Here is a 25,847-nt window from a genome sequence, read left to right on the forward strand (position 1 = left end):
GACTGTTTGAGATAGTGTAAAAAATGTTGGTTTCAACGTGTCAAATGACATTTCTGCCCTTTCTGTCCAATATTGTCAAGTGTCAAATGGCTTGACATTTATTTGCGGGTCCACCGGCGGCGGCGGCCTAATGCGAACACCAAAGTTCGCAATCTGTGGGTATCTTTCTCAGTCACTCTAATTTCGCTTTGAATGGAGTAAAAGAGACAGGTTCCAGTAATTTAAGAAGCTCGGTGTTCTCGGCTTGGTAGGCCTATTGATACCATTTCATCTATTGTATATTGTAAAACGTAGTGATTATATGCTCTTTGATATATTGTATCAAATAAAAAGCCGATTCTCTGCCAATGAATGAGTGAAATGTGTACATTTATTAATAGATATATTTAATTAATTTATATAGTTCAATCGAATACCATCATTATACGTGTGAAGTGAAAATGTAGCTCTGTCCAATGTTCATTATTTAATCGTAAATTTAACGTCGTAATAAAAATAATGTTCCGACTTAAGAACTTCGCTTCTTTCCTTCTAATCTATTTAGTATTCGTTCCTAATTTCGTAGCACCTGAAGATGGCATGGTGTATGAATACGATCCCGAAAGCTTCCAGCGGCAGATTGAAGATATGGATGGAAACTTTATTATGTTTTACGCGCCTTGGTAAGTGATTATTGGAGTGGAGGGAACTGAATGGCTTTCTAAAAGCCCTACCACGGGTCCAGAACCAACCCTTAATCTATTTTGTATACAGTATTGTCTGCTTTACAACAAAAAGGTTCATAACATGTATGCATATGCATGCAGACAAATAAAAATAAATCTTTATGGCATATCATACTTTGAATATAATTATAATTCTAAGAAACAAGTCTTGTCAGTAACAGCAGAATAAAAAATATAATACATACTAGCATTAGAGGAAGTCAGTATTATTCTCTCTGCCCATTATTTATTAATTTGTATGGCATCATTCAGTTGTTTATAGAGATATTTTATGGTTCTGTATCCATTGGATTATGTCACTTTCACAAGGGTAAATAAGTCTGCAGGGTTTGCATTGTATTTGCTAAGTGGACAGTACTGAATGATGTGCTTGATGTCCTGTACAGGAGCCCTGCAATCGTACTTAAGAGACTATCTATCAACATTAGAGTGTCCTCAGGAGCGTCCTCAGCTAGTTCATAACCTATTCAGTTGGCACCATTTTTTTCTAGGCAATGGGAAGCTAGGTGGTTTCACTGATTTTGTTAGTAAAAAGCTGGAAATGAACATAAATGTTGCACCCACAATAAAGCCAGGGATCCACTAGATGACAAATGTCCTGTGACACATGCCACTAGCATGCAAGAAAAAATATTTTTAAAATTTTTAACTTTTTATCAAATAACAAGTAAAGAATTCGACAAACAAAATTCTTAACCTATTTTAAATTAGGATTTAAATTGAGCTAAGTCTAAGTTGAGATCGTTCATTACATTGAAATATATTATTTTTATACTTACTATTTCTATGTTCATGTCTTAGATAAATTATTCAGTAACATTATTTTATATGACTGTACTATTTGATTATCCAATCTATTTTCTTAAATTATTGATGCATATGGAAATCTATTCAAAGAGCATGGCATAGCACTAGTCCAAACTCTTTAGCCATATTCATTAGTGCTAGTTACACAAAAGTAGGGAGATTAGTTAAGTGTCTGCTTCTTTTTGTTAATTCAGGAATTATCCAATCATATTGGTTCACAATAGCTAAATGAACTTTATCAAAAACCAGCAACACCCTACAATATTAGAATAGATTTTTATATTCATTTATGTATTGATATTTTATTTTTATTGGTACAATGGTTTTTAACAATTTCACTTGTAACTTATATATACTGTCAAGGTATGACTTATATGTTCTACTAACTGGACAGGCCATAACTTATGATGGAGTCTGCAAGTGACATGTAAAGCAATCTCAGTGTACTATAGGGTAACTTAGGCTTCAGTATCAATTGAATCAATCTTAGCTTGTTACATACATGATTGACTCCAATCAAATCTATTTTCAAGTTTGACTTCACTTGGCTTGTCGCAGACACACAGTGTATCCCTGGCTTAAGCAACTACTAACAGCCTCCAAGTCCAGTTGGTAGTGACCCTGCCCACAATAATGAAGGTCCTGAGTTCTACAACTTAAAAGGGTTTAGAGTGTATTGTTTTCTAGTAAGTACCCACAACAAAAGCTTTGATGAGCTAATTAGGATGACTAGGTGTAAGATTGTCCCCATAATTTTTGTTATTACGAAAGTCTTGGGAAAGGGCTGTCTTGGAAAATTCCCTGAAAGGGGGCAAGGTCGCCCAAGTACCACCTGCAGGCGTACAGTGGAAAAGGAGGCTGCATCAGTTGGCCTTGGCTTGGTGGAGCTGGAGGAGGCCATGCTGGATGTGAAAATTGGAAATTCCTACTCAGAGCCCTATGTCCCTGATGAGGGATAACAGTACCATTATCATCATAGAAAGTGGATCAATCACCTTTACTTTCATGTTATAGGTGTCGACACTGCACTGACTTCCAGCCAATGTGGGCTGAGTTGGCAGAGCTGGTAAACATCAAGGAGTCCAAGTTTGCCATTGCTCAGGTGGACTGCACAAGACATGCAGGGCTGTGCCAAAACAATGGCATCACTGGTGAGTACAGACTGGCCGTGTATTCCCATTTGTTGGCCAACATGAGGCGGGGACAATTGGAAATGATTTATATGAAAACACTTTTCCCATCTGTGCCCAGTGGGGACAATCGGAATACACCACCTGGCCAGGTGGTGTATTCCGATTGTTAGGCTTTCTTTAGTTTTATAGGGATATTTGATTTCATAATTTCCTTATAACTCCAGAATTTATTCCATGTTATATTTATTCGTTTATTTATTTCATCTTGATGTCTATTTTTGTCAAATGATATTTGTTTTCCTAAATAAACGTATTCTGGTACGTATTCTAGTGCAGTGTTGTTAACGTAGATGGGTATTTTTGTAGAATTTGTCATTACTTTTGTTTTTGTAGTGTTTAATTCTAGACCGATGTTGAGACTGACTGTGTTAAGTTCGCATATCATTTTCTGTAGTTCACTAGCTGATTCTGAGAAAATAATTATATCATCAGCGAATCTAAGATTAGTCAAAAAATCGCCTTTTATGTATATGCCTTTTCCCTGCCAGTTTAGCTTTTTCATTATATTTTCGAGCACAGTAATAAAAATTCTAGGTGAGAGGGGATCACCTTGTCTGACTCCTCGGCATATTTTTTATTTCTGGGCCTTTTGTTTCCATTTTCACGTATGACACGCTTTTTCTATAAATATCCTGTAAGAGTTCTAGAGTCTCTGTTGGTACATTGCAGGCGTGTAATGCTCTCCACATGCTATTGTGAGATATAGTATCAAACTCTTTGGCGTAATCAATGAAAGCTAGGTAGAGCGGTGTTCTATACTCTTGGTATTTCTCTATGATTAGATTTATGTATATGGTCTGTTGTATAGAGAAGTGTTTTCTGAAACCAGCTTGTTCAGGAGGTTGGTAGTTTTCCGTATATTTTACAAGACGGTTTTCAAGGCAGGAGGCGAATAGCTTGTTGATGTTGGGTTGTACCTATAGTTGCTAATATTCGCTGGATCGCCCTTCTTGTATAACAAAGTGATGTCGGATTTTGCCCATTCTTTTGGTACTTTTTTAGCTTCGAGAATTTTATTGAACAAGTCAGTAATATGAGACACTAAAAGAAACCGACCTGCCTTTTAGTGCTTCATTTGGGATTCCGTCAGGCCCGAGACTTTTGTCTGCTTTCAGTCCTTCTAATTTTTTCATAATCTCTGAACTTGAAAATCGCTCTATTTTGGTAGAGTTTTGAGGGATTAGTTGGCAGTCATTTATTTCTTCTTTATTTACTTAATGAATAAAGAGATGTATAAAATAATGTAGCGATCTCAATTATTTTTGATCTAGAGAACGTTTTGACCGATGTAGAGTCTTCATATAGGCAAGGAATCCCATTTTTTGTGCTATTTAGTGCTTTATACCCTTTTTTCAGGCTGCCTGATGATTTGAGGTGGTTTTCTATAGTTTTTATTCTGTGGTTTTGATTCTCTTTTTTCATGAGCTTATGAATGTGTTTGTATAAATAACAGCGTTCTCTCTTTTCTTCTTTTGTAGTTTTATCCTTCTTTGTCAATTCGTGTCGTCTTTCTATAAGGCGTTTTATGTCATCTGAGATTGTATAATGTTTATTATAATGTTTAGCTTTGTCATTTATGTTTTTCAGGCTTTCTGTTATAGAGTTTTTTATTGCTCTGTAATAAAGCTCTATAGGTTAACTAGGAATTGTTCAGTTTGTTCTGGTGAATTTAGTTTGGTTATTTTATTTTTGAACTTGGATCTACTTTTGGTCAGTTTATTAGATAGCAAAACCGTACTCCTTATTAGGCGATTGTCGCTGGGAAACGGAATATTATTGAGTATCTCGATGTTGGCGATTTTGTTTTTATTATTAGTTGGTATGTAATCGATTTGTCTTTTTTTATTTTTCGGAGATAACCATGTCCAGAGGTTCTTGGTTTTCTTTTTAAATAGGCCGTTTGCAATGATTGAATTATTTTGCTGGCAAAAATGCAGTAAAGTTTGGCCTCTTTTGTCTCTTTTTCCATAACAAAAATTTCCTAGTATTTTTTCTTCGCCTGTCCGACGCGTGCGTTGAAATCACCCAATATAAGTTGTAAGCCATGACGCTCTTGACAGTGTACGTAAGCTTAAAGAAGTTGATTGTAAAAATTGTTTATTTCATCTTCGTTCGAATCAGAGGTTGGTGCATGAACTTGAATCAGAGAAAGTTTTGTATTTGCGAAATTGAGTTTTAAGACGCATATGCGTTCCGATACTCCAACGAAGCTATCGACATTTTGTTTATATTTCTTTTTTATGATAAAACCAACTCCGTATTGGCTTTTAGTTTCGCCGTAGCTGCAGAATATGTGATCTTCGTCTTCTTCAATGTTATAACCTATTCTTCTTATCTCAGATAAGCCAATAATGTCATACTTTATGTTTGAAATGGCATGTTTGAAATCTATTAACCTTTCATGAGACAAGAGAGATCTTGCATTGTATGTGCATACGTAGGTATATGTGTTGACATGGAGGGTTTTGGTCGTGAACTTCCACGGTGACCAGCCGGCTTTGAAGTTTCTTTATATTTCTTATGTTCGTATAAAGTATGTGAGTGGGAGGAGGGGCTTAATTGCTATGCGTTGCTATCTTTACTAGCTTGACTGTTATTTTTCTCTGAGTTTTTATTGACTAAGAAATTTAGCATGCCCGGCTTTATAACTCCGTTGGTGACGCTATTCGACCTCTTGATTGATGATTCAGACGACTGCATTTTGTTATTTTTATTCGCTTGGGAATTTATAGTTTCTTTTGGCAAGTTATTGTTGATAGGCGATGTTTCGAGTTTTCTTTTTGTGTTGTTTTTGGTAATAAATAGCTTATCGTATTTAGTACGGCTATGTTTCCCTTTTCTCTTTCTAGTTTCAGCTGATTTTATAACTCTTTTCTTTTCTCAAGAATATATTTTGGGTAGTCTTCTTTCATGTAGTATTGAGTATCTTTAAGCGCGCTTTTCTTCTTAATTTTTTTTTATTTTTAACCCTAAGGTTGAGAAAGTTACAACTAACGGTCTTGGCTTTTCTCCTTTTTTTCCCAATCTTTTGGCCTCTTGTATGTCGCTATAATTCAGTTTAATAGAAAAATATTGTTCTATCCATCTAATAGTGTTCTTCTCTAGGGTTTCGTATGATGACTCGGTCTCTTCAATACCAAAAAGCACTATATTTCTGTATCTCGCCTGTTTTTCTAAAAAATAGATCCTTTTTCTTGATTTTCTACAATTTCTTTGAGTTTTTCGTGTTTTTGTTCCCATGCACAGAATTTTTCTTCTAACAAATCGTTAATATTCTTGGTTACTTGATCTGTTACGCTTTTCCCACTTTCTTGAATTGTTATTTTTTGCTCGTTCAGCTCCTTTTGTATTTTTTTTCAGCTCATTCAGGATGTCGTCCATATTTGTGTAATTTTTTGTATGAACTTTAGGTTTGAGTTAACTGCCCTCTGTTGGTGAACCGTTTTATTGGTAGGCTCGTATAGATTTACGGGAGCAGTTCGAGTGTTTTTTCTACCACTACCACTACACCGCAGTATATCAAGTTGAAATAGTAACATGGATACACCTTTAAAACCGCGATACCTTGAAACTATAAACTATATTTATGAAATATATTATTAGGTAATTTTCCCCGAGTGGCAACCAAAACCCCGATCATTGGACTGTAGCTATTTTTTATACTAAAATGTATACTGCTATGGTATGTAGGTATAATTCAAAATAAAAACTATAATTTTGCATCTAGCCCCCTCTTAAGCTCTCAGGTATTAGAATTTACAATTAGCATATATAAAAAGTTTAACCATATTGTCTTAATTAACGAAAAAAACACCATGTACAGGCTACCCAACGCTATTGTACTACCACAAGAACTCATTCCTGCCGGTGGAATACAAGGGCACGCGTGACCTGCCCTCCCTCACTCTCTTCCTCAGCGAGGTCTTCAATGCTAAATCTGAGGTAGGTACAGGCAAACTCAGACAACCTATAGATACAATATTTTTCCACACCAGCTTTTGCAAAGGCTCTATTTATTCTGCAAAAACTGGTGATAGAGTTGAATTTTATCCACAAGAGTGGCAAAGTAATTTTTAAAGATTTTGAGTTGACTCATGCTGGCTGATAGAATTTAATTTTCATTTTAATTTGATTTGTTATGTTTTACATTTATGTTTTTCCTCGCGTGTGTTTCACTCGGGAGCAGTTTGTTTAACCCATGTAGTGCTTTGAAATCCTCGCAACGCTAAGATTCCGCTACGCTCGTGGTTCAACATCTTGGCATCTTTCGCTTGCTCGGTTATCAAAATTATCAAATCACGACAACAACTTATACATCATGTCAAACAAATAACTCTTTTTTGTTATAAATTTAGATTACTTTAGTAATAAAGTAGAAAGAAGCACATTTGAAATTAAATATATATATATAATATTACTTTTATAAATATTCCTCCTGTTGCTTGTTTTAGGACTCTGATGATAAGAAAAGCCAGAGTAGTGAAGTTAAATCCTACAGCGGCGTGGCACATCTTACCGACCACAATATTGAGAAGTTTGTAGCCAAAGGGCAGCACTTCATTATGTTCTACGCGCCGTGGTGCCAGGCATGTCAGGTATAGTGGTGGTTACTTAATGTAATTTCTATTACAAAATTAGCTAAGAAGTATTTTGTCTCATTTTTAACTTACTAAGTAAAATTTCACTCTCTGCACTGAATAGTAAATATACGTAAGCAAAGATACATTGATTAAATTGCGTAAAACCTAAGATATTTTCGTGCTTCCAATTCGCTGTACAGCTCCATACATTTTGCGGTATGTCTGATTGTCAAAAGTTGACGTTGACAATTCAGTGACCGCAAAATATATGGATGTCAAACTAAGGGGCACGTTTTTTTCTTAGACTTTACATTTCTATTCCAATCAATTATCTTTAATCGTAAGAGATTAAAATGATTAAATGAGGCTTGTAGCGCGTTTATCAATAACGCCAGGGTCCACACCACAGAAACTTCCTCGCGCGGCAAACGCCCAGTGTGCCTCGGTCGAGACTCGAGGCAGCGCGCGCGAGCCGTTCGGTTTCGGTATTTCGGCATGCTCAAAGGCATCTTCATCTTTCGATTTCGACAGAAAATGTTGATGGCGTAGTACGAAAAGATCTCAGCTTTCATAAGATAACGCAGTACAGCGCCATCTATTTCAGCTGTCAATCTAGAGGTCGTTATTCTTAGATTTTACACATGATATACATTCAATGAATCTTTGCCACAAGTAAAGCTAAATATAGAATTCCTTATAACTTGTTTTAAATTGTTTCTCAGAGATTGGCTCCAGTGTGGGCGGAGTTAGGTGCGCAGTACACGCACAACGAGTACATCCAGATCGGCAAAGTGAACTGCATGGATAATGAGCTGACCTGCGCCACATTCGACATCAAGCAATACCCCTACCTGCTGTGGATCGTGCACGGCCGGATCGTGAGTACACTCCATGATGTATTCCTATTTGTCCCCGCCGCGCACAGATGGAAATAGGTGTAATCATTATAAATCATTCCCATCTGTCTCCGTCCTCATGTATGGCGGCAGTCACTTGGGATGGGGACAAATGTAAATACACCCAGCCAACACTTTAGTGGACACAAGATCCTCACGCCACATGGCAAATATGGCAATGGATATTATGGACAACCTAGTCATCTGTGCAAGCATGTACTGCATAATTCATGTGTAATTTATACTTATTCTCATGATCATCACTATTTTTTTCAATTTAATTTTTATTGTGAGACCAACTGAGATCATTATTGTTAGTAGGTACAAATTTTATATCTTAAAATATATGGTTAATACTATACACTATAACAGGAATGTCAATAAATGAAGGATAATTAAGAATAAATTAATTAATTAAAATTTGAAAGAAGTGAAATTAAATCAAACAAAATACAATAAAAAAAAAATTCAATAAAATAAAAGTAAATGCAAATAAAATTAATTTAAAAATGTTTCAATATTGGTATCAATTAATACAGATGTCAAATTTGATAAAATGTCACTCCATACAATTTCGCTATTCTATACAGTTTTCAGGATGTCAGTGTAGATATTTCACATCCCGGTTCAGGTGTAACTACAACAGCGGTTGAGATATACACAGTCTACCCGTTCAGATATCATTCTCAGAATGCTGTTGGTACTGGCGCGGATCCGGAGCACAAGGGATGTATATCGCTTGCGCATAGTCGTGTGGAAACAGTTCACCCGCGCCTCGGCAAACATCCCTGATGCACTACAGTATCGCGGCAACCCCATCAGCACCCTGAAAGCGTTATTGAACTGTACACGAAGAGAATTGTACCGTGTTACTGTGTAGTTCGCCCATAGGCCGCTAGTATATAAGGAAGTACAGTACGCCCTGAAAAGAGTGACCTTGACCTGATTAGAGCATTTAGCGAACCTACGGGTGATCATATTAGCTCTAATAGACAATGCTCTTCGTTCGCGTTCAATGTCTGTATCGTCTTTAAGGTCAGAAGTGACAATAAGTACACCCGAGATATTTTAATTGTGACACTACAGTGAGTACCTCACCGTTTAAATTTTATAGGTAGGACCAGGGACCGGCCCGCTATCCCTTATAAGGGGTTTTGTAAGGGTTTTGCATAAGGCTTAACTCACCATACCCTTTGCCCGACGAAACCCTTTCATTTTGCTTTTAAAGCCCTTATATTAAAGCTAACCCTTTTGAGGTATCGGTATCCTAATACCCTTACAAAACCCTTATCATCCGCTCACCAATACCTTGCATATCGCTTATAAGGGTTAGCCTTATAAAGGGCTTCCCTTTCAGCATATAAGCGTGCTAATTTAAATCATCTACCTTGTTCATAAAGCACACATTACTGTAAATCCAATAGTAAGCGATCGTTGTTGGCGGCGGTGTTCTTTGATGTTCGCGCGCTTCCGAATGATCGAAGCCGCTGTAGATTAAATACGGTTCAAATTTCAATGGCAAAGAGTTGTGATTGTCTGTTGCTTTACGCGGGTCGAGCGCATCGTCACGGCGCTATTTTCTTCAGTCTTAGACACGTGCCAATGTTATCATTAGCTCCCGTTGCAAATAATATACTTACTCGCAAGGCTCCGAAACCGGTTAAATTTACAAACCATTATCATGTACTTGGCGCGAAACCTTAAAATTTCAGGTTGGTTCGAAAAACCGTTATTTTTAAACCGGTTACTTAGAGAACATTTTCATAAAGTTATTGTCAGATTAACCGGTTAACAACAATAACATCCAGTTTATTCCATGCGCGGTGTCTTTGTTTACGGGCCGATCTCTAGTTTCGTTCGTACCGATTTATTGTTTTTTTCGTAGAACGTTTTTTGTCCTCTAAAGTTATTTGTGTTTATTTTGATATTTATGTATTTATTCATTATGTGCTTATAAATATGTGTTTATTCATTATATATGTTTTTTTTTTAATACTATGGCAGCGACAAACACACAAACGGTCCGCCTAATGTTAAGCAGCCACGTAGCCCATGGACGCCTGCAACTCCAGAGGTGCTAGCTCTTGAACTGTGTAATGAAATATACTAGTACTACTATTACTTTTAAGGAACATGTAAGGAATGTAATGAAGGCATAGGCGGAAATATAAAACCGAGGGAAGGTAATAAATCATGTATGAAAGGGAATGAAATTAGATTATATGTAAATGAACTTTATTGGATAGAAATTAAAGGGATGATATTTTAAAATATAGAACCATAAACTACTTGAATTAAACCAAGAAACAAACAAGGGAGTATATCGACGTTTGTAAATACGAGGTGTAACAAAAACAGTGGGGTCCGTTTGACCAAGTTCTAATTCTCAGATCAGAAGCTCCGGGTCTTCGGCCTCGATTTTTACGATACTTGGGCATTGATTTTTGTCTGAGAATTGCTTCACTGAAGTTCAGCCTTTGACCTAGTGGCTATGTCAGTGGTAGCTGACTTTTCGTTTATTATTTAAGCTTTATTCAATTATTCTCTCAAATATAAAAAATGTTTGTGTCCAATATTTGCCATTAAGATCTAAACTACCTATGTATCTATCTATTATTATTATTTTACATAAAAACCCATTTTCTAATAAGATATTTATCTTTTCTTTCAAACTGAAAATATTGGAAGGAATGGGCAGAAACGGATTGGAATGGAATGAAGTTTCAAAGATTTTTTTTTCCATCATCTATCTAGCTAGAAGGCAATCGAGTGAAAAGAATAAAGATATACCTACCCAATATATACTACATGTGATTTATTTGCATTAGATAGTATCATATCACTATATTACTACCTTTTTTTTAATACCACGACGGTGGCAAACAAGCATGCGGCCCGCCTGATGGTAAGCAGTCACCGTAGCCTATGGACGCATGCAACACCAGCGGTATTAGATGCGCGTTGCCGGCCCTTTAAAAACCTGTACACTCCTTTTTGAAGAACCCCATACTGTAGCCCCTCGGGAAAACCTCAGCAGGAAGCTCATTTCACAGCCGAAGCGTTCGCGGCAGGAAATTCCTCTTCAACCGCACAGTACGCGACCAATTAGGTTCTAGGGTGTGAGGATGAACACCCTGCGAGCGAGCGGTGCGGTGATAGAAAGCGGCCATTGGTAGAACACACACAAGGAGGCAAAGTCTCTCCTTAGACTTAAAGGTTCAGTACCGCCTCTGAGTTTGGGATCGTCGACGATTCGTACGTACAGCGCGCCTTTGGACTGAGTCGAATGATCCAAGCTAGCATGCAGGCACTCCTGCCCAAAGGTGACAGCAATACTCCACATGGGGACTGCGATTTATATAGCAGCAGTTGTAAAGTATCGTCTCGCTTTATTGAGCACACCGAGTTTTTTGGATGCCAGCGCAGCCTTTCCTTCCAGGTGGCTACGGAATTGGACATCACTGGAAATGTCGACACCGAGGATCCCAATACTCCCTGACATGGTAAGGACTGAGCCTTGGAACTGTGGGACCACAGTAAATGGGGTTTTCTTAGCGGTAAACGCGCAAACTTGTGTCTTGGTGGGGTTAAATCGGACTAGATTGTCCCAACCCCACACCGAAACTGGATAGAGTGCTTTCAATGTCCGACACAAGCTTTTCACGACTGTCCAGCACCACAGAACGAGGGATGTTGGCACGGCCTGTGTAATAGGCATCCCCAGTACTGTCGTCTGCATTGCATAGCAATGAATGTCGTAGTTAGACAACATATGTCATTGATGTGCAGCAAAAACAGCGTTGGGGATAGCACAGAACCTTGCGGAACGCCAGCGTTAATGTCCATGCTATCGGAGCAGCTTCCGTCTACTACGGCTCGTATGCGTCTGCCGGAAAAAAAAGCTAGCGATCCATTTGCATAGTCCCTGCAGCAGTCCATAAGATGGTAACTTCGATAGGAGACCCCTACGCCAGACCCTATCGAACGCCTTCGCTATATCTAGGCTAACTGCCAATGCCTCACCTTGACTCTCAATGGCCGAAGCCCAGCGGTGTGTGAGATACAATAGAAGATCACCAGTCGAGCGACCGTGACGGAAACCATACTGGCGGTCGCTGATCAGGTCGTGTTCTTCTAGGTATCTCAGCAGCTTTGCGTTAATTATACGCACCATGACCTTTGAGAGAAGAAAGGTAATAGCGATAGGCCTGTAACTCGATGGGTCCGATCTGTCGCCCTTTTTAAGCACAGGGTGCACAAGGGCCGTCTTCCACAAAGATGGAACATGCCGTTTCTTGCTAGAGAGTGTGAAAAGGCGCGCCATCACGGGACACAACTCAGGAGCACATTAATTAAGCACAATCGCTGGTATGCCGTCTAGCCCGCTCGACTTATGAGCGTCGGCGATAGCAACTCCCGCCGAATATCCCTCTGCGTGAATGAGATCTCTGGCATGGAATATACGCACCGTGGGATGGTGGGCGGCACGGCGCAACCGTCGTCGGTTAGGGTCGAGTTTGAGGCAAAAATAGTAGCAAACCAAGAAGATTGGCTTTCTCCTTTGCACTGTGGGCCAGATGACCATCAGCTTTTCGCAGTGGTGGTAAGGACGACTGACAAAAATTTCCCTCGGCAGCTTTGGCAAGCGACCAGAACGCGCGACTCCCAGTGGGGTAGCTCGCTAGCTTCTCACCAATTCTGTCGACGAAATCGTATTTAGCCCTGGCAATGGCCCTCTTATGACCATATACCTATGAGTACTTTACCGTGACAAAGTGGATTTCCGATGAAGAAAAACTTATTTTGCCGTACTTAAACCATGAGCGCGAAACCTTCTTCATTGACGTTTTACAGATACTTAGGCTCTCAGCATACGGAGCATAAGCGTAAGAAACGCATAAGCGTATCGTAATACGCGCGTAGAACGAGAGCGCTGCGAGCGCGAACAACTTCAAACAAGTCTTTTCTGTCGTCATTACGACAGACGTAGCGTAATATGGGCGCAAAAAACAAAACTTCAGCCTTATCAAACAATAAAAAATCTTCTTCATCTGACGAGAAAGTAAGATCGTTGATACATCCGCCGAAGACATCTGACGCCAGCGACACCATGATTTCAGCTAGATTCCACTTATTAAACGATTACGCTTACGCGTCTCGTACTCGTAACGTTTTTACGATACGTTTACGCGACGCTTACGCTCCGTGTGCTGAGGATCTAAGGCGGTGAAAAAGAAAATACCTATTCTTAAACAATTGTGCGTTTAGACTTGGTATAAGTCACAATTTTTCAGACAGAAAATGAAGTTGTTCATGTGATAAAATTAAAATCTGCGTTCTCTCTAGGATAATTTTACTGTAACTGAGCTTGCTGTGTTCTAATATAATATAAATTATGCACTTCTTTATAAAAATGCACTTATTCACAAATAGTAGTTTTTTTAATAACCTACTCAATGCCAAGCTATTTTAGGTAGGAGGGAAATTAGTTTTTACTTGTTTTTTTATTTAAGTTATATGGTTTAGTTTATCAAATTTTAATTTTTACGTAAACATACTTTAAAAAAATAACCACTTGTATAAAATAGTAATGTTATTAACTTGATTCGGGCTCGGACACCAAATCGGCAAGAAACGAGAAAATGCTATGCCCTATGCGGCACACGGCCGTCTCCTCCCCCAATAAAACGGTTTATTAAGGTTACAATAAAGTTCTTAAAATGTTCACGTTCTTCTGAAATTTCGGAGTAAAACCGAAATAAACCGGTTTTAACCGGTATCTTTTAAACCGTTTCCGAGTTTTCTTACTCGGACAGAAGTGACCCTAATTGTTATTATTGTTGTTTACGCCGTTGCTACTACCTATTAGAAATATGCAGTCAAGCGTGAGTCGGACTTACTTGTGTACTATTCTGTTAAAATTTAGAGAAAAGTCATATTTAATTAAATATATATGACTTGTAGACCTTGTTTTATTTTAATCAGTTCACACTTGTCAGCCAGTAGGTACAATTAAGTTTAAAAAGTCGCCTAGTTTCGTAAGTGCAATCGGACTCATCACTCAGCTAATACGATGCACGGCAACGGCTACTATACTAGTATTTGTAGTCGTACTAGTATATAGTAGATGGTAAGCGAACAAAATTATTTAAAAAACCCTTCCCTAGGAACGTATTTTCTTTCCTTTTCATACACTAGCGTAGATATATACTAATTCTGCCTCTTTCACGCAACGCTCAACTACGACATTACTAAAGGGAAAGCTTTATAAAAAGCGCTTAATGATAAGGGTAACCCTTATTAAGGGATTGCAAGGCATATAGGATAGCAGTAAGCAATTGCAAAGGGCTAGCTTCATTTTTTGCTAAGTTTTTCGGTAAGGGCTAGTCAAATAAATGGGCTTGCAGTTCAAACTGGACAGTTTTTCAATGTGTTAGCCATGTTTATGGGACGCCCATTGAAAGGCTTTTATCGCGGAAAGGGTTTTCCGGGCCCTGGGTAGGACATCGCATGGGCATTTGTTTCTAACCCTAAAGACCATACATTCGCTCTTTCTAACGTTATACTTTAAACCGTGACTATTAGCGTACCGCTCACAGACACCTATCAGTTTAGTGAGCCCACAGGGAGAGGCACTCAGCAGCACCACATTGTCGGCGTCGCTGATATTGTTTACGCATACTCCATCAATATGGCACCCGATGCGGGTGCTGCTGAGCTCCTCTATCAGTGCATTTACATACAGGTTGAAGAGCTTAGGCGAAGTCAATCCTCCATGCCTTACTCCGCACTTCAAACTGTATGCATCCGAAAATGCTCCCGCCCGTCTAACGTCATTCAATTGGTTTTGATACCAGTACTTCAGAACTTTATTTAAGTCTGGTGGCATGTTAATGTCATTCAGTTTTTGCCAGAGGATGTCATAGTTAACCATATCGAAAGCCATAGATCAAGGTAGTATGCGTATTCATTTGTCTGTCGGTCTGTGTAGTATTTGACAGTATGCTTAAGACTCAAAATTGCACTTTCGGTCGATACACCCAATCTAAAGCCAAATTGATTGTCGTGTATCCTTAGATATTTGTCAATATGAGAACCAAGCACACTGTCAAACACTTTGGCTACTATGGTCGCAAGCGAAATGGGCCTGGGTTTTTTTGTCGCTAATGTCACCGGTTTTGTTCTTAATTATTGGCACCATCACAGTCCTCATCGTGTCACCTGGCAGGAAAGCGTGTCCTATACAAAATGAGTACAGCATGACCAATACCCTTGGTAGATGCGGCCCAGCATGCTGGAGGTGCTCAACACTGAGGCCTTCATGACCCGGAGACTTACCCCTTGTCATACACTCACTTCATTAGCCGTAAACTTGGTAATTATCCTCTGTCCATGAGACCCAGTATCTACCACCCCTTGCGACTGTGTTCATGCCATAGGTGATTCAACTTGAAAAAATCTTCTAAACATGTTGGCAATATTTTTATTATCACTGACACCCTCAACGCTCACCGGAAGGCCCGGTTTCGGTATTGAGTCTGTTAGTGGACTTCCAGAAACTCTTAAAATCTCGCTTAGATTGGTGCTCACATATAATATCTAACTTAATTTGTTCTTCATTCACTAAGTAAGTTAGTATATGGTCTTGGCCTTGGTCAATGTCGTATGTTGCGTTCGACCGAACGTTAGCACTTTGTCCGGAGTACAAAGATCAATATTTTTAGACGTGACTATATAGACGTGCAAATTACAGAAACTTTCCAAAAACTTGCAAAAGTTCTCGAAAATGTTCTAAAATTCCTCGAAAATGACGGATTAGATCTCAGGAAATAAATAGTACATTATTGCAGAGGCCAGGAAAGAGCAATTCGTGGATGAGTTTCAAGACGAATCCACAAATTGCTGTTCCTGCCGAGGCATATATAGTACTTTTCTCCAAACATGCGAGGAAGCAAGGTTAAATAATCATTACTCAGCACTCAAATCGAACCTTCACATCAAAAACCTCAAAAACAATTTCCCTGCTTATAAAATTATTTAAAAAAAGTTAAAGGCACAACTTATTCTGCCATTAAGTACCATTCAATATTCGTTTATTCAATATAATTGTGCAATATAAATTGTGCACGCACGAGATCCTTAAAAAATATAAAAGTTATATAGTCTTAGATTTTATTAAGCAGTATTCGCACGATCATACACGACGGTCTTGTAAGAACGAGATATGACACAACTTGAAATGATGCAGACCGGGTCGTGTCGTGTAGACGCGGCCCGCGGCTATAATAATTGGCTCAAACGGGACTCTATTACTGAGACTTCGCTGTCCGTCCGTCTGTCACCAGGCTGTATCTCATGAACCGTGATAGTTAGCCAGTTGAAATTTCTACAGATTATGTATTTCTGTTGCCGCTTTAACAACAAATACTAAAAAAAGAATAAAATAATATTTAAGGGGGGCTCCCATACAACAAACATAATTTTTTGTCGTTTTTATAAATAACGGTACGCAACCCTTCGTGCGCGAGTCTCACTCGCACTTGGCCGGTTTTTCTTAGTGGGTACGTGTTTTAAAAAGTAAAAAACTAAACTCAAAGTAAACTTCCCGTCCGCTAAAACACGACAGTTGTAGTGGTTTGAATTTTTTAAATTTGAGTTTGACCATAATGAAGAACTTCCCGTACTATTTTTGTTACAATAAGGTGAACATTTCCAAGCATATTGGAGAAGTACATAACGATGCTAGTGTAAAAAATAGAAAATTTGTAATGAGTGGCAATAAATTAAAACATGAACTTGCATGTAGGGAAGGCAGCAACATTTCTATAGAACAGGAGCTAATAAATGAATTTTGGTAGATGGGAGTAGCCAACGCCGAGACGCTAGAAGACCTAAAGGCCTACGTGGAGAAGATGCTGCTGGCGGAGAACCACGACCCGGAAAAGTTCATGAAGAAGAAGAAGGCGCTGCCCGTCGCGCGCATCTCCGAAGAAACCTTTGAAATCTTCATGGAGAAGGACCTGGTGTTCGTCAACTACTTCGCTCCCTGGTGAGTATAGTTGTTCCTTTTCACGTTTTTCACAGTGTACTGACTTAAGGCTCAGTAGGTTCGTGTTCTTTTCTTACTCTCACTGAGCGTGAGCGAGATGGATGTGCGTGCCCGGGACCGCGGATATCACGTTTTTGAATTTTAATTTTTTGTGTGTTTTAGTAATAAAAATTGATGGTACCGCAAGCATAATATTGCTCATTTTTGGAAATAATTTTTCTAATTTTTAGTTTTTGTGCAAAATTTGTAAAAAAAATTTTAAGTGCACTTTAATCCTATGGTCGTATTTTTTTTCTATTGAGCGAAATGCAAAAACTCAGAATGCGAATCGCTGAAGTCCCAAGAGAAAGCCCGCAAGATTGCTAATTAATTTATGGCAACCGAATGTATTGTGATCTATAAAAGCGCTACGACTTTTCAAAAACTACGTTCTCTGAAAAATGGCTGTTAAATTCTAACTATAGAACTCCCATGAGACTAAACTTTTTAACGGGTTACTCACGTCTAATAAACGCTCGACATGTTTCGATGCAATCAACGATCGTCGCGAGTAGTCGTGCGACTCGGTCTCTAGCCCGCAGTACGGGTGTGTAATGAAAGCTATATAAGTAAATGATCTATTTTCGTTCGATATAACAACATATGGTATAATTTTGAAAGATACATCATTATGGTAATATAATCAACAATATGTATACCAACTGGACGATTAATTGTATATTGTATAATTAAGGGTAGATATAAAATTAATTTAATGTACCTAACAATTATCCAATATAATTTCTAGTGATATAATATATAGATATATGATATTACAAATATTAAATATTTCGTTTATAAAATAGAAGCACTCACATCCTTTGTAAATGACGGAACAATGTCGGTACCTTTATTATTTATTGTGTGTGAATTTATATTAGGTTCAATCCATAATAATGAAAATGCGGACGTCTTAAATTTAGAAATCATAATATTGATGTATATTTTTTCTACTAATATAGGTTTTAATATAGCGAATACGACTTGGTGACAAGTAGACGAACCCTTAGATATATGGCATTGCTTGAAAGATACCTGTTATACTGTCATTTAATCGATTGTTTATTTTCTGGTATCTTTTTACTGAGGTGTTGGCACACCTCAGTAAAAAGATACCAGAAAATAAACAATATTCTTCTTCTTAATAAATTTCAAAATTCTTATAAAGAGTATTCTAAGAATAGTAGAATAGAATGTGTGTCTTGTAGTAGAATAGAAATTCTACTGTATAAGAGATACATTACATATATCTGATAATAATATGTCATTAGGCGGGTCCACACAGAGCGAGCAGCCGAGCGAGGAAATTTCCACTCGCGGTAAACGACGGGCCTCCCGCGGCCGCGTAACTCGCGGAGCTCGTGTAACTTTTGCCTCAGCAGTCTCAGCACGTTTGCCTCAGCCGAGCCAAGATGGCGTCCCTCAGTCAGCTGTTCAAAATGGTGCTGCACATATTCACTGCCGTAGCTCGTGTGTTATTTTGCTTTTCAAAGCAATCCAAAAGAAAAAACGAAAACGAACAAGTTGCAGGAGATTTTGGGTGGAACAAACCTATAAATATCAATCAAGATACGGAAATCAGCTCTTTAGAAAGAATAGAAAATAGGGTCAAACCGCATTTAAAAAAAAAGGAATGAGTTGAGTTCACAATTACACGTAAAACTTAAATGGCAAGACTCAAATTGAAGAAAGGTATCACTTTCAGGGAGATGGTGCCTCCCACGCAGCGATATATAGCTATGGAAGAGTCTCCGTCAATTTATTAAATTCACAATCAAATTCAACATCAATTCTCTCTAATTCCCCTATTCGTATAGTTGGGATTTCTAGCATCCCATTTCATGTATTTGGTACGTAAAAGGATAATAATTTGCGACATTGGTCTTTTTACGCCTCTGTTCGGAAATGTGGCAACAGATGGTCTAAAACTAAGCTGGAAAGTAGGCAATAGCTGTAGCACCTGAACCACCACTAGTACAATGTTTCATTGTTATCATCATCTGTCATTGGTGATGGCAAAAGGTCTTTTTTGGCGCAACTTATTCCTTCAAAAATAAAATTAGGTTATTTATAGGACCAATTACTTGTTTAAAAAAAGAAACGTCAAAACCATTCAGTTCACGCTTAAGGCGTTTTTACTTTTGTAGCTGTTTGAGGTTTTTTAGCAATGATCCTTTTGTGTTTTTCTGTTGTTTACTTCAAATCGACTCTAAACTTAGATAAGTTTAGAGTTTAGATAAGTTTAGAGTCGATTTTAAGCAAACAACAGAAAAACGCCTCTAAGTCAAATAAAGTAAAAGAGGCAGGATGGAAAATAGTAAAATACTTACTGAATTGGATAGTATAAATTGTGTTTGACTAAAAAAATACAAGGAACACGTATCTACGCTTTAAAATGAGTTCTTCTAGTGACGAAAATATAAATGTTCCTGATAAAAATACATCGCTTCCTTTTAACAATTGTCCTCACGCCAATATAAAGTCCATTTTTGAGCGGTTTTCCGGCCTCCTACAATGTACTATTATCCATTTTTTCCAATTTGATGTACGAAACAAAATAACCACGCGCACCCGTCAGACAAACACGTCCCGACCAGCGCGTGGCAAATGACTGAGGCGCCTTTGTAGCCCATGGAATTGGTACATTTTTCCTAACATCAAATGAGGTAGTTCTGTTTTTTTTATATGTTGGTAGTGATGAAATGGTAATAACAAATCCAAGTTTTCCACATCGGAAGCCCTTGGGATCATTGTAAAGTACATGAAAATCCATTAAAATTTAGGATTTTTTCAGTTTTTGTAAAAAAAATCCACTAAGAACCGGAGTTAAGGCATAAGTCACTATGCACTCTTTTAAGAAGATGATATTTGAAATTAATTGACTATGATTTAGTCTTAGTAAGCCAAATAGTTTCTATAATACGGCTTTTCAAAGGTTTGCAAAATTTTGATCTAACTGTAACTGCAAAAAAGGTTGTACCAGCAGCAGTTGTGGTTGCAGGAAAGCAGGACTCAAATGCTCAGCTGTTTGCAACTACAGTAATGGTCAATCCTGCGAGAATATACAGGACCGGAGATGTGTGCCGACATTAAAAAACCATTCATTGATAATCCACCATCAAATGACAATTTCGACCGGCCTGATCAGGTTGACGAAGAAATGCTACCACACACGCTGGGCCCAAAAGGAGTGTTGTGGATTCAGAGGACAAGCCTGATTCATCAAAGATATACAAGAGATACTGTATATTATACACACAATGATCCGAAGGGCTTTCGAGGTCGAAAACTTGGATTTGTCATTACTATTTCATCACTACCAAAACCTATAAAAAACAGAACTACCTCATTTGATGTAAGCCAACACCTCTTTTTTGGTATGATTTCCATGTATTATTGAGCATGCCGGAAAACCGACACCGAGCGGCTCGGCCAAGGTCGCGCTCGGGCGAGTAAAACATGCGCGCTGCCTCGGCACGTCTGCGCGAGGCACGTCTACACTGGCCGTTTTGTGCGCGAGAAAATTGCCTCGCGCGTATGTGCGCTCTGTGTGGACCTGCCTATTCGTATGTATGTCTTATAAATTATCTCCCTTGACCGTTATATCGACCAATATTACATACAGTGAAACGCATCCACGCAGTACACGTCGCGCGCTCGACCAGTAAAGGCGGTGTAGTCGGTGCTCCTAGATAAAAATCCTCGAAAATTGGATCAACACATGTCGAGCGTTTATTCGAGTTAATAATACGTGAGTAACCCGTGTAAAAAAATGCGGTTGCCAAATCTACTTTTGTATGTGCGTTGCAGGTGCGCGCACTGTATGCAGCTGAGCCCGCTGTGGCTGAAGCTGGGCGAACGCTTCCAGAACGAGAGCCGCGTGCTCATCGCCGATGTCGACTGCGTGCGCTCCAAGCCTATATGCGAGACGGAAATGGTACAATGCCCTTTATAAATAATATAACTTTTAAAGGTCTATTGTATTGACTTAAACCTAAAAAAAAACAGTTAATTTAATAAGTATACCAGCCTTCTGAATTTCAACAGGCTCCCCCTTATGAATAAATGGGTCGATTCTCCATTTAACGGGGATAAAGTTGACAGAAAAAACGCTAAATTGAACCTTATGCTCTTGACATAAAGTTCAAAATCGTTGAAGAAACTATATGTATACCCTCTGCCTTATAGCAAAATCGTTGAAAAAAATATATACCCTCTGCCTTATAAGGGTATAAGCTTCGAGCAACATCGGCTTCCGACACGTCGGAAGGGAGTAGCCTAAGCGATATCTTACTGTACAAATTATTCTGCCATTTTTTGCGGGGGGGAAACGTGCACACAGTCGCACTTCTCGCTCACTACATACTAAAATCCAATCAGTAATGACGACACAAATACATAGAAAATGACACACGTCAAAGACAAAGCTTGCACAACTCGGATCTCTTTTTGTGTACGGACGGGTCACAACATGCACCGCCATAGGTACAGTTATACCTATGCTTTGGCAAAGGGGAAATAGTACGAATGCAGTCTCCCTTCCCGGTGTTGCTCGAGGGGTATAAAGGAATATTCCGTTACTACATCTATCCTTTCAGGATAGTTTCTGCAAAGAGGAACAGATTTAAGCTATATGTTTTTAAGTTGGTAGTGACCTGCCTATGAAGCCGATGGTCCTGGGTTCGAATCCCGGTAAGGGCATTTATTTATGTGATTTATTCCCGAGTCATGGATGTTTTCTAAGTATATAACGTTATCTCAGTTCCCACAATACAAGCCTTATTGAGCTTACTGTGGGACTTAGTCAATTGGTGTAATAATGTGTAATGTATATTTATTTTTTATTTATATTTTTCCCTGCCCTTCTTAGCATAAAAAGCAGAAAGTGACCGCGAAAGGATAAATCCAATAACCCCTTTTATGATGAGTTCTCAGCGACTGTAACCGTTGATTAATTATTATTTTAGTACAGTCAGCGACAGAAGTTGGTAAACGGGCTTTCTCAGTATATTTCGTACAATAATGCCTGTGCCGCACACTGGTGGAATCCCGCCTTAAGTTTGGGACTGAAGTGTGGCGCTGGAACCTCAGACTCGGAGATTTGCAAAAGGGATTAGAGTCAGACCAAGATAAGTTGGCAGCAATTTTAACAGCCCAGACAGTGCCTGTTATTTTAAACGTCAATTTGCATAGGCTGGGCTATCAAAATCGCTGCCAACTTATTGGTCTGACTCAGGGAAATAGAGTCTGTCAAGCCATTTCCGTCAGTAGAAAAAAGCGGCAAATTTAACCTTCTGAACGCTAAGAACACCTAAAGTCATCGTAACTAGTCGTGCCCACATAGCCAAGGACACCTATAGGTGTTATGGCGGACGCTGTTAAAGTAACCTTCACACTTTCAAGTATGGTTTAACCACAGTCTAAGAAATAATACAGTCGGTCGACGAAGACGCCTAGACAGGCCAACCGTGCGGGGTGCGAGGGGTGGTCTCTGAGTTTCATACGCGCCATTGTTAGTATTCAGGGATGTGATTTTGAGGGCTGACGCGTGTCTTGTAATTATCAATCAATTTGTGCACAATTAAAATGGTGCATACGACATGTGCTAATTGTTTGTTTCAGTTTAAACAAAAATATATCATATGATATCAATTTTTAAATTCAAAATGGCAGACATGTTTATAGCTTATTTTAAGAAATTACGAGTAGTTTAAGACTTTATTTAAAAAGCAAGAAATTGTTTCTTGCTTCTGTTTGTATATGTATCATGTAGTAATTGATGTTTTAATTATTTTTGAGAGTTCTCGGGGTGCCGATTACAAAAATGACGTCCATTTTGGGGGTGCAGATTTCAAAAAGAGTCCAGTTTAGAATTAAAGATGGTTGACATCACTGCTACACACATCGACACCCATTTCAAAAAGCTACGCCCGCCATCTTTATTTTCAAAATAGATGCCATTCTTGAAATCTACACCCGCAAAAACCCCGAAAATAACACCCATGACGACTTTAATAAAAGTGACGTCCGCCATCTTTATTTCCAAAATGGACGCCATTTGTAAAATTAGTACACACATGCATACAATACATGAAACCTAAAAACATTACCCTCCTCTTTTGGGCAGTTGTGTAAGTCTGTAACAACCCTAGGTAGGTACGGTGACCTTAAGCGGTGTCTGCATTTACGCAAACATGATGCTTGCGTTTGAAACATCAAAGGCCCACTGTCACTTTTTACACTATAATAAATTTATTTCATTCAATATAAAATGATACAATAATACAAGGGGTTGAGACCTTCTAGTAGGTATATAGTACCTGTGTCAGAAAGTCTCGCTCTTCCAATTGGTAACTAATTAGAACATTTTAATATGATTTGAGTATCTTAAGAACTAAAACTAAAGAACTAAGTAACAAAATTGCAAGCAATGCAAGCTAAGCGTGTGTGTGTGTGTGTTCATTTTAGCAGTTGGGTTATTAAATTACAATATTAAATTATTAGGTAAATAGAGTTTTATCCTTAATTTACATGAATTAAGATCCAATTTTTTTTTTTATCAAATTTTCAGTCTTACTGTAGTCTAATGTAAATAACCAATCACAAAGTAATTGTTTACACTCGTATAAATTTTTCGAATAAATATTTAGTTCACTGTCAAAAAATCTGTTAAATTTTGCTCATAGAACTGATAGAACATTAATAGACGTAATACGTCTAAAAACGTACTAAAAATTTCTGCTCTTCTGCGCGTAGAAAAATCTTATACCTTTAAACGAGCAATTCTTGTATGTATATCTATATATATATATATATATATATTTCTGTGATCTCGGAAACGGCTCTAACGATTTCGCTGAAATTTGGTATATAGGGGTTTTTGGGGGGTATACAATCGATCTAGATTAGTCTTATGTTTGGGAAAACGCGTGTTTTCGAGTTTTCATGCGTTTTTCTTTCGTCGCAGAATATGATCGCTAATTTCGTGTTGCCGGCCACTGTCCGTCTGGTCCAGCGGGTTAAGACGCGGACTGCTAAACAAGTGTTACGGGTTCGAATCTCGCCCGGTGACTAACTTTTTTTATTTTATATGTTCAAGGTTATATATATTTTATTAATTTTTATTGTTTTAGACTAGTTTAATTTAGTAAAAAAAATGACCTATGTAATAAGAGAAATTGACAATAGATGGCGTTACTCTGTGACAAGTGCTGTAAGGAATCGATTGTAAATAATAATAATTGTCAGTTCACATTTTACTTTTTAAGTTTATGTAGATTATCACCACCATATTACAATAAATAGTTATAACCGAGCAAAGCTCGGTCGCCCAGGTATTATATCTAAATCAAAAAGTAATAAATTGTATGTTGTAGATAAACGGACTGCCAACGCTGATCCTGTACAAGCACAAGAAGATAGCGCACGTGGAGCACGGCGCGCGGCCGCTGGAGAGCCTCGTGGGGCTGGTCGCCGAGCACCTCGCCGCGCCCGCCGCGCCCGCCGCCGAGCAGCTCGCCGCGCCCAGCGAGCCCCCGCCCAAAGACGAGCTGTAGCTCATTCACTCAACATTATTATTGTTATGTACAATTTATGTTACTAGTCTATCGCGAATTTATTTGCCATTAACCCCTCGAGTTTACGCCATAGACTTCACATACATTTTTTGAATGACCGGTCTGGCCTGGCCTAGGGTAGTGATCCTGCCTATGAAGCCGACGGTCCCGGGTTCGAATCCCGGTAAGGGCATTTATTTGTGTGATGAACACAGATATTTATTCCTAAGTCATGGGTGTTTTCTATGTATTAGTGTCTATTTATCTTTATACTTGTGTATATCGTCGCCTATTAGTACCCATAGTAAAAGCTTTGTTAAGTTTGGGGCTAGGTAAATATTTTTTTATTTTGTATTAAATCGCGAGTGCGCCATATTGTAACTTCGGGACTGGAGGGGTTAAGTAGGTCTGGCATAACTTGCGCAAACCACTCGCGCTCTGCACCGGCTGTACACACTCGTCGAGTCTTGGCGCCGCTCCGACTCAATTAGAGAAAAGCGAGACGAGAAGTAAGCAATATGTACACACTTGTTCTTGGCCTGTCCCGGGGTCTCTCGACGAGTGTGTACAGCGGCATTACACTCGGCTCGTGCAGTTATACGAAATATACACAAGCCGTTGGCGATCTTTTTGCAAATGGTTCGGGAATCTGGACGCTCCTTTCAACTCTTGAATTGTGAGTTTTACGTAACATTATTAATGATGTGTTCTAAAGAGTACCTAAGTGATGTATTAAATTATTTCATCCAAATCTATTTTTATTGAATACCCCGTATCCAACAGAGTATAGTCAGGCAACAGAGGATTCTTCTTCTTCCTCGCGTTATCCCGGCATTTTGCCACGACTCATGGGAGCCTGGGGTCCGCTTGGCAACTAATCCCGAGAATTGGCGTAGGCACTAGTTTTGAACCAGCGACCTTAGGATTGCAAGTCGCACGCTCTTACCGCTAGGCCACCAGCGCTTATAACAGAGGATGGTATACAGATTTTTATTTGTTGAT

General features: G+C 38.7%; 1 protein-coding gene across 2 annotated transcripts; it reads left to right on the forward strand.

Annotated features, from left to right (window-relative positions):
• The first annotated feature begins 273 nt into the window (after positions 1-273).
• LOC133516334 (thioredoxin domain-containing protein 5 homolog) lies at positions 274-25,596 on the forward strand. Of its 2 annotated transcripts, XM_061849231.1 has the most exons (8): positions 275-662; positions 2,547-2,683; positions 6,549-6,667; positions 7,177-7,320; positions 8,028-8,183; positions 17,060-17,250; positions 21,100-21,226; positions 24,666-25,596. In XM_061849231.1, exons 1-8 carry the CDS (start codon positions 499-501, stop codon positions 24,843-24,845), a joined length of 1,218 nt encoding a protein of 405 aa, XP_061705215.1. In that variant the 5' UTR covers positions 275-498; the 3' UTR covers positions 24,846-25,596. The 2 variants fall into 2 exon arrangements, with proteins under 2 accessions (XP_061705216.1, XP_061705215.1); XM_061849232.1 differs by lacking the exon at positions 2,547-2,683 and having other exon boundaries at positions 274-662.
• The last annotated feature ends 251 nt before the right edge of the window (positions 25,597-25,847 follow it).

Source organism: Cydia pomonella, chromosome 3, assembly GCF_033807575.1.
Source record: "Cydia pomonella isolate Wapato2018A chromosome 3, ilCydPomo1, whole genome shotgun sequence".
NCBI classification, from domain to species: Eukaryota; Metazoa; Arthropoda; class Insecta; order Lepidoptera; family Tortricidae; genus Cydia; species Cydia pomonella.

Bases quoted from the DNA above. Each gene is read 5' to 3' on its own strand.
- LOC133516334 (XM_061849231.1), top strand. From the start codon at position 499: ATGTTCCGACTTAAGAACTTCGCTTCTTTCCTTCTAATCTATTTAGTA. The intron at 2,684-6,548 runs GTGAGTACAGAC...CACCATGTACAG, and splicing joins CCAAAACAATGGCATCACTG to GCTACCCAACGCTATTGTAC. The intron at 6,668-7,176 runs GTAGGTACAGGC...TGCTTGTTTTAG, and splicing joins TCTTCAATGCTAAATCTGAG to GACTCTGATGATAAGAAAAG.